We start from the raw sequence: 17738 nt of genomic DNA on the forward strand, positions 1-17738 counted from the left end.
AGATAAAGATCAGATATCTTTAACTTCCAGACACTTCTTCTGATTTATATCTCTGTACTTTAAGCTCCTACACTGCTGTCAGTGCTTACAGAGCAGTTGAAACTTCACTGCTTTAAGTGCAGACACTTCTCCACGGCTTCTAATTCAATAGTCATTTTCACAACTTTCAGTTCAATTACTTTTATTTTTTACTGTTCAGCTGAATGTTAACTTTCTGTCAGTGACTTCACTTCATTTGACACTTCAGATCCTTTTAAGTGCCGACACTTAAACTGACACTTCAACTCATTAAGTGCTTCACTTTCAAATGTGACTCATTTAACATAGTTGGATTGTTATCAACAAAGTTTTTCCACCTTTGTCGAGTGCTGTGTCTCACATACATACCATGTAATTGCACACACTAGGTTACGTATTATATATAGTCCCTGAACATTGTTTTTCAGTTAGTTACTTTACTTCTTTATCCTGCTCTAGCAGGGAATTATGCATCAAATAAACTGTAATGCTCATTTTCATTGACAAGTGTATTATTTTGAAGGAAACAGAATCCTTGCAATTTGATTGCAAAAATAGTGAAATGCAAAGATTTTGAATACCGGCATAAAATATTTGCAGCGAATGCACAGTAAAACATAAAACATTGCTCATTTTATTGCTTGGATTGGATTTTATGAAGCGTGGAAGGTATTTCCATGCCCTGATAAAAAGACTTACGGGAGGATTTTGGCAGGAGACAAAAGAGAGAGGAGGAGTGAAGAGGTCAATGATGGGCACGTGCGAGTCTGGTGCCAACTTTTTCCCACTTCCAGTCAATGGAAACAAGTTTCACTTTCTCTTACTCAGCTATAAATGCACCTGCAGCTCACCTCCTGACAGCAACACCTTCACACTCCTGAAGGGACTCACTGAAGCAGTCAACCTGAGCTCAGACCTGCAAAGAAACAGAGACATGGCCTCACGAGTTACAGCTCTGCTCCTGCTGGGTTTCATCTGTGTTGGGTTTGCGTCTGGTAAGAGATGTACTTGCATTGCATTAGCAGTACAAGAGATTCATACTTCAGAAAACATTCGGTGCATGTCTATGGTGCATTTGATTTTTCAGTTTGAAACTCTCAAAGCAAACCAGATTTTAAATGTAAACTTTTTGTTGCACATGTAGAGAGTGTACAAAAAAAAATGCATGACATGCACAATGACCAAAGGATTCAGTTTTGAGGAAGAAACTGCAGGTGACCTTTCATAGAGTTTCGTAGATAAATCCAACTGTCTGTTTATTTTATCCTCTCATTCTCCATGTACTGCTCTGCCTGATCAATTTGTTTATCTCCCTGCAGCTCAGATTGTGGTGGACTGCTGTCTGAAGGTCAGTGAGAAGCGTCTGCCGCTCCACATCCTTGTAAGCTACACCATTCAGGGTGCTGGGAAAGGATGCGAAATCAGCGCCACTGCGTAAGTGTCAACAATACATACAAATATGGATTAGGCAAAGGAAAGTTATTTTTCAGATCCTTTGCTGAATTGTCACAGCAGTTTCTTGATCTTATTTTTGCTGTATCCTAATTCAGTAAGGTTAATGAAAGTGGATGAATGCGTTGTTGTCTACAGCCTAATCTCACTTCTCTGTCTCTCATCCTCCTTTTCAGGTTTATTACAAAGGCTGGAAAGACACTGTGTGTCTCCCACCCCGCCGACCAATCATGGGTGCAAAGTCACATTGATTATCTGGAAAAGAAAAAACAAAGACTTCAATAAATCAGGTAAATTATATTTAAAATAACATTGCATTTCCCCCTTTTTGGGATGCTGAGCTTCATATACACCTAAAAAGTGTACACCTTTCAGTAAAGTGGAAATCAGTCCCAAATCATGCACTTATCACTGCACTTCCTTCTTCTGCAGGTGTAAAGAGGAGTGGACTGAAAGATGGCTGAAGATTCAAGATCAAGAAGGACTGAGTCTCAGAATGTTTTACTGTAGAAGATCAAAACAGTTTGAGAAGATCAGACCACAGAGGACTCATCAATTCATCATATTTATGATGATACATCGCATGAGTCTTCGTGCCAGTGAATCAGGCAGTAGCTAAATGTACAGTTCTGTGAATGTTTCTTCCCATTTGGGGTGACAGGTGTAAAACTCAATCCCTTTGTGACAGAGCAGTTGTGAATGGCTCTTTCTCTTTTTCCCTTTTATATTCTCTATGAGTGAAATGTACTATAGAAACAGAAACATTTGCCTTGACTTGCCTAAAGGGTGAAACTAACGGTGACAGTGAAACCCTCCTGTTTTTTTTGTTTTATGGTCATGTTCTAAAATGTCAGTGAATTTACAGCAAGTGATAACTTGTACAGACTGTTGAGATGAGACGTGCATATCAAAACTGTTGTTGAGAGCTATTTTAAAATAAAGTTTGACATTATTTCGTAACTTCTGTCTCTCATTTAAACTGAAACACTTCATATGACATAATCTTGGCAAAACATATGCTTCTTTATTAAACTCATTTTCGCAATTTTATCTGTGAAAAAGAATTATTGACCTTGCGAATAAATAAATAGAGGTCCAGCATAAAAAAATATAACAGAATACAATGCCCAGAATAACACATGATAAAAACAAATACAATCAATAAATGAACAAATAAAGGCTGTCAAAGAAAAGGATTAAAAAGGTTAAAATGGTTGTTCAGTTATGAACATTGAATCCTTTTGAAGTCAACAAAGCAAAAAAAAAAGCACAGAAGGAGGAGAGTTAGGTTGTGGAGGGTTACACCCAATGGTGTTGGCATAAGCATCGTCAATTACATTTACTCATTTAGCTGACGGTTTTATCCAAAGCAACTCAAAAACTGCTATGTATGTCAGAGCTCGCACGCCTCTGAAGCAGCTAGGGGTTAAGTTTCTTGCTCAGGGGACCGTTTCTAGGATGTGTCGCAGTGAAACCCAAGTCTCCCACACTAAAAGGCATGTGTGTTATCCACTGTCCCATCGCCACCCCAACAGGCTTGTTACATGCTGCGATGCTTCTCCCTCCATCATGCATAGACAAGTGCCAGGAGTTGATGTCGTCAGACGTTACCCAACCTTCCTCAAGTGTTTTGACCCTTAACTGCAACACTCTCCAGTTTGCAGGTCGGCAGTGGTGGCCAAATTACTGCCTGTCTGCTCCCAGCTTCCAGATCACCAGCTCCCTCTGATTCCTTAACCAGCAGGAGGCGCTTTCTGCTGCCTCCCCCAATCCATGAGCTGTAGATCTCCTTACACTTCTTCTCAATCTCAGGGTTATCAAGAGACTCCAAACATATTGAGCAGTTTCCTCTCTGATGACTCAGGGTCGTCAAAATAATCACTTTGGGGAACTGGAGCTTTCTTCCCAGGTCCACTCTCAGCTCCCATCCTTGGGCTGAGGTTCGGCTTTGCTGTGCTCAGGGATGAAGGCCTGGCACCTTCCTTGACAAAGGAGATGGCAGGCATTGGCATTGCTCTGGCTTGATGTTTTCTTCTTCTCTCCTGCTCCAAGAGATTGTTTTGTCAAATGAACGTTCCAGTTCCTCCTGCTCCAAGGTGGCCGCGAGCATGGTTAGTACCTTGTCTGTATTTTCCTTGGGTCAGTGCTGCCTTGCAACCCGACAGGATGTGGGCCATACTTCCCTTCTTTTCACAGAGCTCGCACAGTCGGTCTTCCCTCCTTCCCCATATGGTAGTTCACTGTGGTTGGGTGTCATAGACTGCCCGCAGCAGAAACAGAGTAATAGTGAAAAGTGTCATGCTGCTGATATGAGCCACTGATAAATGGTGAAGCATGAAAGAAGCAGCTGATGCCAATAAGCTATTGCTAGGATGAACTAACACTGTAGGAAATACTGTAGCTCCACTAACTATACTGTAGGAACCGGGTACGTTAAAAGTAAAATAAACATTTGACAAAATAATCTCAAGGTTCACTTGCTTGTTCTGGAGCTTTCGGCCATCACACGTGTCGACAACAGCAGATCAAGTTCCCTCACTTGTCAGGATCTTGAGCTGAGATTGTTTAGCTCATTTTCCAGCACCATTAAAACGTGGTGAATCTTATTAAATTGCTTGTTTTTAATGGAAACTTGTGTTTCACATTCACTGTGTTGTGCACGAGTTTCTGTCTTTGCCTTTATTTTTGAATGAATGAGTTTCTCTGTTTGCTTGCCTTTCTTTCAAAATTTGACATAAGAGATGTCAAAGCAGTTGAAGCCTGTTTACGTCATTTGCTGGTGTTTAGTCTCTGTTCATGTGTTCTCTAAAGCCAATATTTGCTGTTTTCTCTTTCGTTTCCCGTGATACTTTTTCACTTGGGAATTGCCCATTAAGATTCAGTATTCAGGGATGTACATATTTTTACATATTGTTAGTGATCAGGAACAATCAGTTTTAATTCCTAACATTTATGAGAATAAGCTTTTACTGAAAGCTGGACCTCTGTTTGAGAACAGGAAGTCTGTTCAACTTCATTTGACCTTTTCATAACAGGGCGCTGTTATCCTCAAGGTCAAAGAACAAGGCTCCAAGTGTCCTAGAGCATCCTGTGGATTTTCCCACAGTGCATGTGGGTTCCATTAGGTCACCACCCAACCACGAGCACCCAAAAATAAGTAAAAAACAAATAAGTTTTTTTTCAAGCAAGAGTAGTTTTACCTTAGTTAGTTAGACCTGTTATTATTAACATTACTATTGCTATCGTTATTGCTATTATTACTTTTATTGCATGGTTTTTTACATCTCTACGTGGAACTAGCATAGTGCTTCTGCCTCCCATTTAATCAAGAAACGGGCATGTTAACACAGTGATTATTGTAGACAAAAATTGTCCATCCATCCATCCATTGTCATCCGCTCATCCTGCGTACACGGTCGCAGGGCGTAACAAAAAATGTTTTATTGAATGTTTTTTTCAAAGGCACCGCATGAAAGGTAAAACATGTCCTTTCCTTTCAGTCTAGGATGCTGATATGCAATGACATACCCACTCCTACGCCACCTGGCTGCATACTGCCCTTGGACAAGTACATGTGTCTGAGATCCTGCCAAATTGTCCTCCGCAGGCAATACTTCAGGCCCATCAGCTTTTTTTATTTTCCTGTAAGTGCTTCAGCAGGGAAAGTCCAAAAGTGTGAAGACAGATTAGGCAAACTGCCAACTAGGGATTTTCAAGAAAACGAAACTTTCTCTGTAAATGCTCCATTGGCACTTACAATGTATGACTGAGCACACAGTTAAATATTGTGCCTGATGATGCAATAAGGCCGATATAGAGGTTAATCTTAAATAAATTAAATATTGGTTCATTTTATGTCAACACAGAGAGACCACAGCTGGACTGTTGACACTTCCTCAATCCAGTAAGTGGGGAAGAGAAAGTGCTGGTAACAGTTTCACTGGAATCAAGTCTTTTCCAGAGAGGTGTTGTCTTTCACATGGTAGTAAATAAACAAAGCAAGTACAGTAACATTGTGTAATAATGCAAGTGCATGTTTTTATATTGGGTTTTGATGATTTATTTCTGCTCACAGAACTATGCAAATAAAAAGCACAACAGACCTAGAGGGTATATATTTGTGATGACAACATCTTATGTGCTCTTATTATAGCAATCATTTGTCAAGTTTTCTGCTAAGGGTGCAGTGTCTTTTTTATGTCTTTTTAGTGATTACTGGATGATAAACTGATGCAAATACTGCACTTAAATCTTTGCACCACAGTTGCATAATAGACTTGTTGTACAGTTGTATAATTGTTACAGAATCTTTTTTCTATATTTAGCCAAGTGTCTTTCTTTGGCAAGAATTTTAATCGTACTGGCAGTGTTAGTGTCATGCTGCACACAGTGGCGTGAACTGGGCCACAAAGATCACACCACAATTAAATTATCAAAAAAAGCAAGACTCTCCACCCTTTTGTTTAGTTATAGACAGGCCCAAGAGCGGGCACAGACTCTTTCTTAAAATGTAACAAAGGAGTTCATTCACAAACTTAGAGTAGTAGATAGGGGTAAGAAGTGTGGCAGAGTAATAGCTGGTAGTTGGCAGGCAGAGTAATGGTGGTGGCAGCTGTCTTGAAGTGAGGTAGTGTGGTGCGGCTGAGACAGAGAAAGGCACGCAGTTCTGAAGCACTATGAATAAACACAAGGAATTTGCTCACAATTCCAAAAAGGCACCAAGAAACACTAGAAGCTCAATAGTACTAGGTGGCCAAACAACATTACCGCAGCAGGAGTAAAACAACCTAACACTGGCTGTCGGGAAACCAGGGGCTTTTCATCTGTGGTGACAAGACAATAACCAGCAGGTGTGGAGGAAATTAAGGTGCTAGAGAGATAGCCACTCCCATTTACACAAACAAAGACAAACACGACAACAGAAAAAGGGAAGGAAATACCCAGACACAAAGAAAACAAAAAACTTACCCCAAGTCATGACTGAACTGTGACATCCCCAGCGTAATTAATATGTCTGGTCTCTCCCCCTGACTTCAGAAATCACCATCAATATTTTGAGATGAAATATAAATCTGGGGAAAAACAATAAAAGACCCTTTCGTGCTCACCCAAAAACGTACGTATTTTCTGACCCCCATCCTTTCCTAATAATTTTCATACAGTCCCTCACTTTATCGATGCTGTGAGAGAAAGAGAGCAATCATGATTAACACTGCTGTACTCACTGTCATGCTATGATTAAGTTTGCCTTTCAATATTTTAACATTTAAGTGCTGTGAGTGCCTAAATACAACCACAAAAAGAGAAATTATGCTTTGGTCACAACGAGCGTATATTGTATATTGAATCAATACAAATACAAATAAAGTATGTTGTTGGTGAACATTGTGCGGACATGGGAACACTCTGCGACTTGAGAGGTGCTTTCATTAAAAATGTTTCGTCATTAGTTTGATGAAAAAAAACATAATTCAGGTGACATCTTTCTCTTTGGATGTATTTTCTGTTGCAAATTAGTAGAACATACATGTGATATTAAAGTATATTTAAGTATTCCTGCATAAATTGTAATCCTTCATGGCCATGACATTCCCAAAATCCATTGGATAAATAATGAGCAAGCCACTTCATTGACCGGTTGACATTATGGAGACAGAAACCATCACCAATGTGCAGATTATTGTGCAGGGATCACTTTTTGTTTAAATGGAGCCACCTTTTGGATGTTATAAGAACTATTGAGGTTAAGAGTTGCCAAATTCAATTTTGTCTAACCACTGGGGAAAATGAAATACCACCATCACTATGGTGAGTTCAGTTGACAAGCTGAAAAGTGAAAGGAGAACCAGATTTTCCAAAGAACTGAGCCCGTATTAGTTTAGTTCCATATATTGTAGAACAAGTGGAATTGATACTTTGGTTGTAACTTTAATTGTTCTGCTAGATGCTTGATGCTGCTCTAAATTTTTTTTATTTTTTTTTAGTCTGAAGATGATTATGATAGCTTTTCCATATGACATCCAAAAAAGCAAACAACCATGGGAAATGTAGCACTGAACAGTTTTTTATCATAAAACAAGATTTAAACACTTTCCCAACAGTAAGAAGGGGACTAGGTTTTTTTTTCTTAAAATGTACTTACACTGGAAGCCATAAATATTCCAAACTGCTCCCGAGGGGCACATAAAAATGAGGTCATGTTTATGTTAAGGCTTTTCTACAATGCAGAGTTGCACAGTGCAAGCCAGACCATGTGCCTTAATAATGAGTATGTTTTTGTTTCTCTCCTTCCATTGAAGTGTGAATGTTGATCAGTGATTATCTGAGAGTTAAATCACTAACTGTTGGTGTTTGTTCAGAGATTAGAGAAGTGCGCCTGTGACTGGATGTTGCCTGACTCAAAGTGCGACAAACTGTTCCTCTTACCTTAGAAGAGAAGTGTAGTCTGAATAGTGCAAGGAACTGAAAAACAAGTCGAAGATGTGAACGAAAAGGTCAAGAAGAATGTTTTGACGGGTTTGCTTGTGGTGGACATGAGCGGTTTTTCAATTGGGGGGGGGGGGGCAGGGGAGGAGGAAAGAAAGGAAAAGTGAAACTAAGTGGACACTGTATATAAGACCTGCCAGACCAGAGGCAGTCACCTCACTTCCTTTGCCACTGTAGGTGTTGAAAGGAAGAACAGGCTCAACAGCAGGCAGCTTCCAGAAAGACAAAAGAGACAACCTCACCAGCTCAGCGACCAGACATGGCTCCGTGGGGTGACGCCAAGCTCTTCTTCTGCATCCTCTTCATCACCTGTTGCTGCACAGGTGAGTTTTTTTTTTCAGGCATCCTCCTCAGCTAATCATCAGACTCTAACAGTAATGCTTTTATCTTCCATCTTCCTAAAGCATAGAGTAAAATGAGTCACTGCCAAACCAATGTTTTTGAGCTGAAATTTATCTGAACAAACACAACTGGAACGACTCCAAAGGGAAGCAGTGGTTTGCAAAGTGAGCAGCGAAAAGAGGACATTTTTTGACTTTTTGACTGGTGTTGTTAATATTTCTCTAGTCCAAAATTGTGTCCAAGAGGCACGTGACACCCTCTTTCATTAGACTCTTAATCCAAATAAGGAAATATCCAAAGAAAAAAAAACCTTTAAGAGGACAAAAGAGAAAAAAAAAACAAGAACCCAGACATGCAATAGGTGCCTGGCACAGCAGACAAAAGTAGCCATAGCAGTAGAAGAAACAGAGCAACAGCAAATAGAGTTAAAGTACATAAGATAAAGTACATATTAAGTCAAATAACCTGAATAGTAGTTAATTAATGCTGTAATAGTATGCAGCACAGCAGGAAAATTGTATAATGCCGTTTTGTCATATCTGAATGTTATTTATCAGTGCAAAGTAGCAGAGCAAATACTGTGGTGAGAGAGAGATTTCTTCATGCGGGGTGTGCTGCCGGTATTCCCCTCTGCTCAGCTCATACTTAATAGATGAAAGTTTAAGGTTAACCGCTGGAACAGTGACAACTCAAAGCATGTGTGGGAGTGTTTTGTTGTGATGTGCCTGCATCCTGCACTTGTCAGTCATAGACGACGTCACTACATCCTGCGAATGATGATAAGTTTCCCTTGAGCAAAGCTCTTGACCACCGATTTGCTCCATGAATTTCCTCTTGTGGGATAAGTACACTTTATTTGACTGCAGCAGTTACATCTTTTTTTTCCCGAGCACAAAAGGAGACACTGGGTCAGCCTTGTCTCAGGAGCTACTCCAAATAAATCTCATGTCACCTGTTACACTTTTTGACAAGTTTTAACCAGATGTCCATCCTGTGTTCCTGCTATAAAAGCCTAGCGGCTCAAATGTTTGATGGGCTGGAAAGTGCCAGCATGCCACACCCCATCATTCGCCCACACACATTCAGAACAGCCTCATGCAACCTCATTAACAAAAGAACTTCTGTTTAACAGTAGTTTTGAATTGCATTTAGAGGATTGGTAGTGACTTATTACACACTTTATTTAGCTTTTCCTGTATTTAATGTGATCAAATCCTAACTCTCTGAAGCCATAAAAGGTGTTGTTATGTCCCTCTACACGAAGATAAACTGTAGTTGTTTTATATTGCTTACAAGGGATTTCAATACTGACATGTCTCAAAACTTCTCAAACCACTACCGAATTCTCCTCCTCTACACTGTGCACCCACATGCTCAGTACGCCTAAACTTCCTCTGCTGGAGCTTCAAAGCTTTGAGGAGGGCGGCAGCGCCACATGGAAACCGTGTATTTGGTCACATTGTGGGGATATGTCAGGATATGGCAGTGTCAGTTTATGCTGAACTGATCTGATCATCTCTCTCTTATAGTGACATGGGCGCAGATACCCATGGACTGCTGCTTGTCGGTCAAACCCACCAACCCGATGGACAAAAAGGCTTTTGCAGACTACCGTCAACAGATCAAGGGGCAGGGCTGTCCTGTCAATGCCATGATGTAAGTTGAGGTGGTGCGCTGTATCTAACCAGTAAATGGGACTGTACAAACACAATTCTTTGCAAGTTATCTCGTTCTCACCCTGATCTGGATCGTATCTTGTTTTTGCAGTTTGGTGACCAGAAATGGCAAGAAACTCTGCGTGCCCGACAACGAACCGTGGATCCAGGAAGTGGTGAAGCATGTGGATATCCTGAAGAAATACTGCAAGAAACACAACTACAAGGTATCATGTCTTAAGATGATATGCAGCACTTCATAAGGTCCCATTTTTGTCTGTGTGCTAAATATGGAGCTGGAGCCAGAAGTCGATTAGCTTAGCTTGGCATAAAGACTGGAAACAGATGGGAAACAGCTCCCTGTGATGCAACACTTCTATTTTTTTTTATCCATCTTACGCCTTGCCGTTGATCCATGTGCTTTTACTTTTATAAGGAACTTTCTTTCTTTTCTTTTTTTCTGTAAAGCAATTCACAAGCAAGATTTCTAGTAAAAGCACTGGAGCTTCAGTTTGAAAACAGTGATGAAATTGCTGGCTTTCGTTTCTAAATATTTGTGTGTCCACAGGGTAAACGCTGCGCTGGAGTGACGCCTGAGTAAACTTAGAGGGACTTGTGACCCCTTCAGCAACAACAAGAGAGTGGACCGCTGCAAGTCAGGAAGGGGACAAGGCGGATCAAACCAACGAACTAATAGGCGCAAATGATTAAGTTTTATTGATTCCTCCTGTTATTAAAGAGCGATTTCTTTATTTTTCTATCTTATTTTATAAAGTGATGTTTGGGTCTGAATGAAAATGAAACACTTTGAAGGATATTTTTTTGTGGCATTTATGTTTTAGGAGATCAAGGATTGTGGGCGAAATATCAAAGTTTAAAATGTGAATGTTTGGTAAGAGTGTGTAACTCCAAACAACTGAACAACTCAGGCAGTTTGTTGTATTCATTTCTTTGATGGGTGACCTCATTCAAAATAAAGCCGTTGTTTTTTCACACCCTGATCAAGTCTGTCTTTCTTATTCAATGACTACTCTTCACTCTGTTGGAGCAAAAATGAGGCCTGGAGACGTTCTTATAGTTTTTCTTGTTTAGAAAAAATGACTAAATGGCTAAATATAATCCTCAGCCCACGTAGTTCCTACCACTGCTTCTGTTTTGTTCAGCTGTCCACACATGAGGAACCAAACATCAACATAATAGCCACATGTGTGGATTAAAGGTTGTATGACATAACTCTAGATTTTAGATTCTATCATGCATTCAGTTCTCATAACAGGACCTCAGATCCATTTATTCAGAAGAGGACAATAATACAATAGAACTACATGAACAAACAACTGCTCCCTATCCTAACATGCATGCTGGGAACACACCCCACATGACACTTCGGGAAATTCTTTTTTGTATGCTGTTTTCGTGCATCTGTTTTTTCAACATTGAAGATTTTTTTATGGTCTAGCCATGCTATTGCCCTTTTACTTTGTCCAAACTTTGGTTTACAACCAAATACCTGCAAAAAGAATGGCACACCCATTAGATAAGATAAGAAAAAAAAGATAATATGTTCCTTTATTTCCCGTAGGGGAAATTTAAGTTGGAACAGCAGCACAGGGGAATGTAGGGCAAAGAGTAAAAGAAAGAATACAATACAATAAAGTTAGAATCTATGAACAAATCAGAATCAGATATAAAATATACACACTTTATACAATCGAAAATAAAATATGATATCCAATGTGTGTATCGGTAAGCCTACATGTGCAAAGTTTTTTTTTTTCGTGAACAATTTTTTATTTGGTTCCATATTAACAGACAGAAAAGGGGAAAAAAATATAAAAGAAAGGCGTATACATGTACAAAAATACAATGTACACACCCTCATTCCCTCACTCACTCACCTCAACCTACACAAGCACACCCAACCACACACATGCACACAGACAATATAAACAAAACTAACACAATTTGTACTTTATCTAATCCCCCCTACCCTACTACTGAGTGATCTACCATGCCCCCCCCCCCCTCAGAGAGCTCTAAAGTAAGAATATCTAACAGCAACTTCCACCAGTGGTGTAGTGAAAGAGTATGTGGTGGTATTTCACAAGCATAATACGAGACAGGAAGGAATCTCTTTACTAAGTATTTCAGATAAGATTTAGTAACTTGTGACCAAAAGGACTGTACTTCAGAGCATTCCCAAAACATGTGAAGAAAAGTACCTATACTGCCCTGTGAACACAGTTGACAGAGCGGAGATGACTCTAACTTAATCAAATGTCTAATTCTGGGTGTTAAATAAGTTCTATATACAAATCTTAAGTGAATGTATCCCAAGAAAGAGTAGTTTCCCAAGCTATTGTAGGGGAAATGAAGCTATAATCATTTTGCCAGATTGTTTGAATTGCAATTGGTTTATAGGAACTTTGCTTTATTTGATACATTATATATTATATATTTGAGCCCGGCAGCTCCATTTTGAGAAACGTGAAGTTAGCGAAGCCAGCGGCCATAGTTAAGTGCATCATTGAGTCTTATTTGAAACTGCTGGCTAAGGATAAACGTAAATACAGTAAGATTGTTATTCACGTCGGCGGTAATGACTCCCGGTTATGCCAATCGGAGGTCACTAAGATTAATGTTGAGTCGGTGTGTACATACTGTAGTAGAGAGTGGCGATACTGAGAGAAGCCCGACGGGGGAAACCAATCATGTGTGCGGGTAAAGAGCTGCGTTTTTTTGTGGATTACAGCAAACAGACGGCACACAGGACGAAGGCCCTCGGTGAGATCCGCAACAGGCTGACAAAAAAGGGCATCGCTAATTTTCTACTTCATCCAGCAACTCTCAAGGTAACCATCTTTAAAGAAGTCATGCTGTTCAAAAGTGCACAGTCCCAATCTGGACCATTTGCTGCGCGCGGATGATGGGGGCAGTTGGGTTAGAGACGATCAGTTCCCTCCCTCAGGACAGCAGTGAACTTGCTAAGTAGGCTGATGCCCTTTTCTTTCTTTTCCTTGTTTTGCTGCCCCTAAACTCGATATCCGGATGTTTCTTCTACTGTTTTTTTGAACGTGTTTTTTTATTTATTCTATTAGGCCAATATTATTTTGGACTGGATAATAAATGACGTTCAAACGAACTAATTTAGGCTATGAACAGAGATATTCTTTTGAAGTTAAATAAGATAAGTAGGTCTAAATACTACTTTTATATTGACGTGGACATGTATGACCTAAATATATAAACAGCCAATAAGCATAATTCTTATTATTAGTATACTGATATTTTACACAGCAAACATATTGATATAGCACTGATTCAGGAATCACATCTGATAAAGGAGTCTGTGAACAGTTTTAGTAACTCCAAATATGAAGTTGTAGCTTCATCTTCAGCAGATGACAAAACAAAAGGTGTGTTAGTTGTAATCAGACGCTCACTAAATATAAATATTATCGACATTTCAATTCAATTCAATTCAATTTTATTTATATAGTGTCAAATCACAACAACAGTTATCTCACAGCGCTTTTCATAAAAGAGCAGGTCTAGACCGTACTCTTTGATGTTATTTACAGAAGCCCAACAGTTCCCACCAAGAGCAAGCACTAGGCGACAGAGGCAAGGAAAAACTTCCTTTTAAGAGGCAGAAACCTCGAGCAGAACCATGGCTCAGGGTGGGCGGCCATCTGCCTCGACCGGTTGGGGTGAAGGAGGAGAGAGAGAGAGAGAGAGAGAGAGAGAGAGGGAGAGGGCAGGAGAGGAACAGAGAGAAAAAGAGAGGGATGGAAGGAGAGAGAGAGGGGAGGGAGGCAGCCTACACAATATACACACACAGAGGTACAGACAAGGTGATGTTGCTATAGACTAAATGAAAAATGGTACAGATATTTATAGTAGTGTTAATGGTAACAGTCGTAATGTTAATGATTATAATAACAATAATAACAATAGGACTAGTAACAGTAGTCGTTGCAGCAGAGGGTGTCGAGCAGGAACACGGGGGCAGCAGGTGACCCGCAGCCACAGATCCAGACTCCACAGCTCCAGAGCCAGAAAACCTGCAGGAAGTGATAGGAGGAGAGAGGAGAGGGACGAGAAAGCACAAGACTACCAGAAAGGGGAGAAGTTGTGTTAGTAACATGCAATAATGGGATGAGGTTGCATACAGAGGGAGAGGAAGTAGAGGAGAGAGGAGCTCAGTGCATCATGGGAAATCCCCCGGCAGTCTAGGCCTATAGCAGCATAACTAAGGGATGGTTCAGGACTCACCTGAGCCAGCCCTAACTATAAGCTTTGTCAAAGAGGAAAGTCTTAAGCCTACTCTTAAATGTGGAGATGGTGTCTGCCTCCTGAACCCAAACTGGAACCTGGTTCCACAGGAGAGGAGCTTGATAGCTGAACGCTCTGGCTCCTAGTCTACTTTTGGAGACTCTATGAACCACAAGTAACCCTGCATTCTGGGAGCGCAGTGCTCTGGTGGGGTAGTAAGGTACTATAAGCTCTTTAAGATAAGATGGTGCCTGATCATTAAGAGCTTTGTAGGTAAGAAGAATGATTTTTGATTGTGAATTGTTTTTATCTTATTTTACCAATAAGGTGGTGTCAATCAGAGCCTCTATTACCCCCGCGGCCTCTTACTTAGAGGTTCCTCACCAGCAACAACAGAGTTTTCACCAGTTTTATCCCATCGACTTGTCTGAGCTTTTAAAAACAATATCACAAATTCATATCACAAGCCCACTTGATATAATACCTATAAAATTTTTACTAAAAGTAATAGATTCTGTTGGGCCCCATTTGATCTCTGTTTTCAACAGCTCCCTATCTACTGGTTGTGTCCCTGATTATTTTAAAACGGCTTGCGTGAACCCACTTTTAAAGAAACCTGGTTTAGATCCCTCCCTCCCACAAAATTTTAGACCAATTTCAAAACTGCCTTTTATTGCAAAGATTCTAGAAAGAATTGTGTCCAAACAGCTGCTCACTGTGCTGGAAAATAACAAAATATTTGAAAAGTTTCAGTCTGGTTTTAGGAAGTACCACAGCACTGAGACTGCCCTGCTTAAAGTCACCAATGACCTTTTAATGTCTGCTGATGAAGGTATGTGCTCAGTCCTTGTACTCCTGGACCTTAGCGCTGCTTTTGACACCATTGATCACAACATCATGTTAGACAGACTGAGGCACTGGGTGGGGATCTCTGGTACTGCTCTAGAATGGTTTTCATCCTACCTGTCAAATAGGAAGTTTTGCGTGTCTGTAAACAACTATGTCTCTTCATTCTGCCCAGTTAAATATGGTGTGCCTCAGGGGTCGGTCTTAGGACCCATTTTGTTTTCCTTGTATCTGCTTCCCCTTGGACATATTATCCATAAACATGGCATTTCTTTTCATATTTATGCTGATGACACACAAATATACTTGCCCGTCAGATCCACAGACCCTGGAATGCTGAGTTCACTTAACAACTGCCTTTGTGAAGTTAAAAAATGGATGTCAAATAATTTCCTCCAGCTGAACTCAGACAAAACAGAAATCCTGGTCATCGGGTCCCAGCAGATGGCAAATCAAATACTGCCATCTGCTGGTTCCCTAGTAAATCACATTAAGCCTGTGGCAAAGAACCTTGGTGTTTGGTTTGATAGTAATTTAAATTTCGAGCAGCACACCACAAAGCTTGTTCAATCATGTTTTTATCAACTTAGAAATATAGCTAAAATTCGATCTATGTTAACTTTTAAGGACATCGAGACCATTTTACACGCCTTCATCTCATCACGCCTGCATTATTGCAACAGCCTTTTCACATGTTTAACCCAAAAATCTATTGATCGACTCCAGACTGTCCAGAACTCAGCTGCCAGGCTTTTAACCAGAACAAAGAAATATGACCACATTACTCCTATTTTAGCTTCATTACACTGGCTCCCAGTATGTTTTAGAATTGACTTTTAAATTCTATTGATCACTTTTAAAGCTCTTCATGGCCTCTCGCCTTGTTATATTTCTGACCTTTTAGTCCCATACGCACCAGCACGTACCTTGAGATCCTCGGGGTCTGTTGTCTGTTCCAGAGTCTCGACTGAAAACTAAAGGGGACAGAGCGTTTGCTGTCAGGGCCCCGAGGCTCTGGAACAGCCTGCCCGAGGAAATCAGGTCGGCTGAGTCAGTGAACTCTTTTAATTCCCTTCTTAAAACATACTTTTATAGGAGAGCTTTTCCCGATCTTATTTGACTTTATTTTATCCCTTTTATTTTATTGTATTTTACTAATTTTATATTAAATTTTCATGCTCTTTCTTTTTTTTGTATTATTCTTTACACTTGTTAAAGCACTTTGTAACTTGTTTTTGAAAAGTGCTCTACAAATAAGGATTATTATTATTTTAAATTCTATTCTGGATTTTACTGGAAGCCAATGCAGAGAAGCTAAAACAGGAGAAATATGATCTCTTTTCCTGTCAGAACACGTGCTGCAGAATTCTGGATCAGCTGAAGAGTCTTGTAGGGAATAATAAGGAATTGCAGTAATCCAGCCTAGAAGTAACAAATGCATGGACTAGTTTTTCTGCATCATTTTTAGACAGGATGTTCCTGATTTTCGCAATATTACGTAGGTGAAAAAAGGCGGTCCTTGAAATTTGCTTAATGTGAGACTTAAACAACATGTCTTGATCAAAGATAACTCCAAGATTCCTCACAGTGGTGCTGGAGGCCAGGGCGATGCCATCAAGGGAAACTATATCTTTAGATAATGCGTCATGGAGGTGCTTAGGCCCCAGAACAATAACTTCAGTTTTATCTGAGTTTAACATTAGAAAATTACAGGTCATCCAGGTTTTAACATCCTGAAGGCACATTTGAAGTTTAGCTAACTGATGAGTTTCATCTGGCTTGATCGATAGATATAACTGAGTATCATCTGCATAACAATGAAAGCTTATGGAATATTTCCTGATAATATTGCCTAAAGGAAGCATATATAAAGTGAAGAGGATTGGTCCGAGGACAGATCCTTGAGGAACTCCATGACTAACTTTGACATGCATGGAGGACTCATCGTTAACATGTACAAACTGAAATCGATCTAATAAATAGGACTTAAACCAGCTTAGAGCGGTTCCTTTAATGCCAGTGAAATGTTCCAGTCTCTGCAATAGGATCTGATGGTCAATGGTATCAAATGCAGCACTAAGATCTAATAAAACCAGTACAGATTTAAGTCCTTTGTCTGATGCAATAAGGAGGTCGTTAGTAATTTTCACCAGTGCTGTCTCTGTGCTATGATGAACTCTAAATCCTGACTGAAAATCCTCAAATAAACTATTGCTCTGTAGAAAGTCACACAGCTGTTTAGCAACTGCTTTCTCCAGGATCTTAGAGAGAAATGGAAGGTTAGATATACAGTGGGTACGGAAAGTATTCAGACCCCTTTAAATTTTTCACTCTTTGTTTCATTGCAACCTTTTTCCAAAAATCTAAAAAGTTCATTTTATTTCTCAGTAATGTACACTCAGCACCCCATCTTGACAGAAAAAAACAGAAATGTAGAAATTTGTGCAAATTTATTAAAAAAGAAAAACTGAAATATCACATGGTCATAAGTATTCAGACCCTTTGCTCAGTATTTAGTAGAAGCACCCTTTTGATCTAATACAGCCATGAGTCGTTTTGGGAAAGATGCAACAAGTTTTTCACATCTGGATTTGGGTATCCTCTGCCATTCCTCCTTGCAGATCCTCTCCAGTTCTGTCAGGTTGGATGGTAAACGTTGGTGGA

The 17738-nt window shown here is 39.9% G+C and overlaps 1 protein-coding gene across 1 annotated transcript; it reads left to right on the forward strand.

Annotated features, from left to right (window-relative positions):
- Positions 1-857: 857 nt before the first annotated feature.
- Positions 858-10954, forward strand: LOC119891695 (C-C motif chemokine 21-like). The gene is made up of 7 exons (XM_038703517.1): positions 858-1013; positions 1338-1452; positions 1647-1752; positions 8141-8279; positions 9828-9954; positions 10066-10180; positions 10522-10954. Exons 1-7 carry the CDS (start codon positions 953-955, stop codon positions 10552-10554), a joined length of 696 nt encoding a protein of 231 aa, XP_038559445.1. The 5' UTR covers positions 858-952; the 3' UTR covers positions 10555-10954.
- The last annotated feature ends 6784 nt before the right edge of the window (positions 10955-17738 follow it).

The sequence above is a fragment of the Micropterus salmoides genome, unplaced genomic scaffold (genome assembly GCF_014851395.1).
Source record: "Micropterus salmoides isolate LMB-PRFRI ecotype aquatic unplaced genomic scaffold, ASM1485139v1 Ms_hic_scaffold_7, whole genome shotgun sequence".
Taxonomy (NCBI): Eukaryota; Metazoa; Chordata; class Actinopteri; order Centrarchiformes; family Centrarchidae; genus Micropterus; species Micropterus salmoides.

Bases quoted from the DNA above. Each gene is read 5' to 3' on its own strand.
- LOC119891695 (XM_038703517.1), top strand. From the start codon at position 953: ATGGCCTCACGAGTTACAGCTCTGCTCCTGCTGGGTTTCATCTGTGTT. The intron at 1,014-1,337 runs GTAAGAGATGTA...ATCTCCCTGCAG, and splicing joins CTGTGTTGGGTTTGCGTCTG to CTCAGATTGTGGTGGACTGC. The intron at 10,181-10,521 runs GTATCATGTCTT...GTGTGTCCACAG, and splicing joins GCAAGAAACACAACTACAAG to GGTAAACGCTGCGCTGGAGT.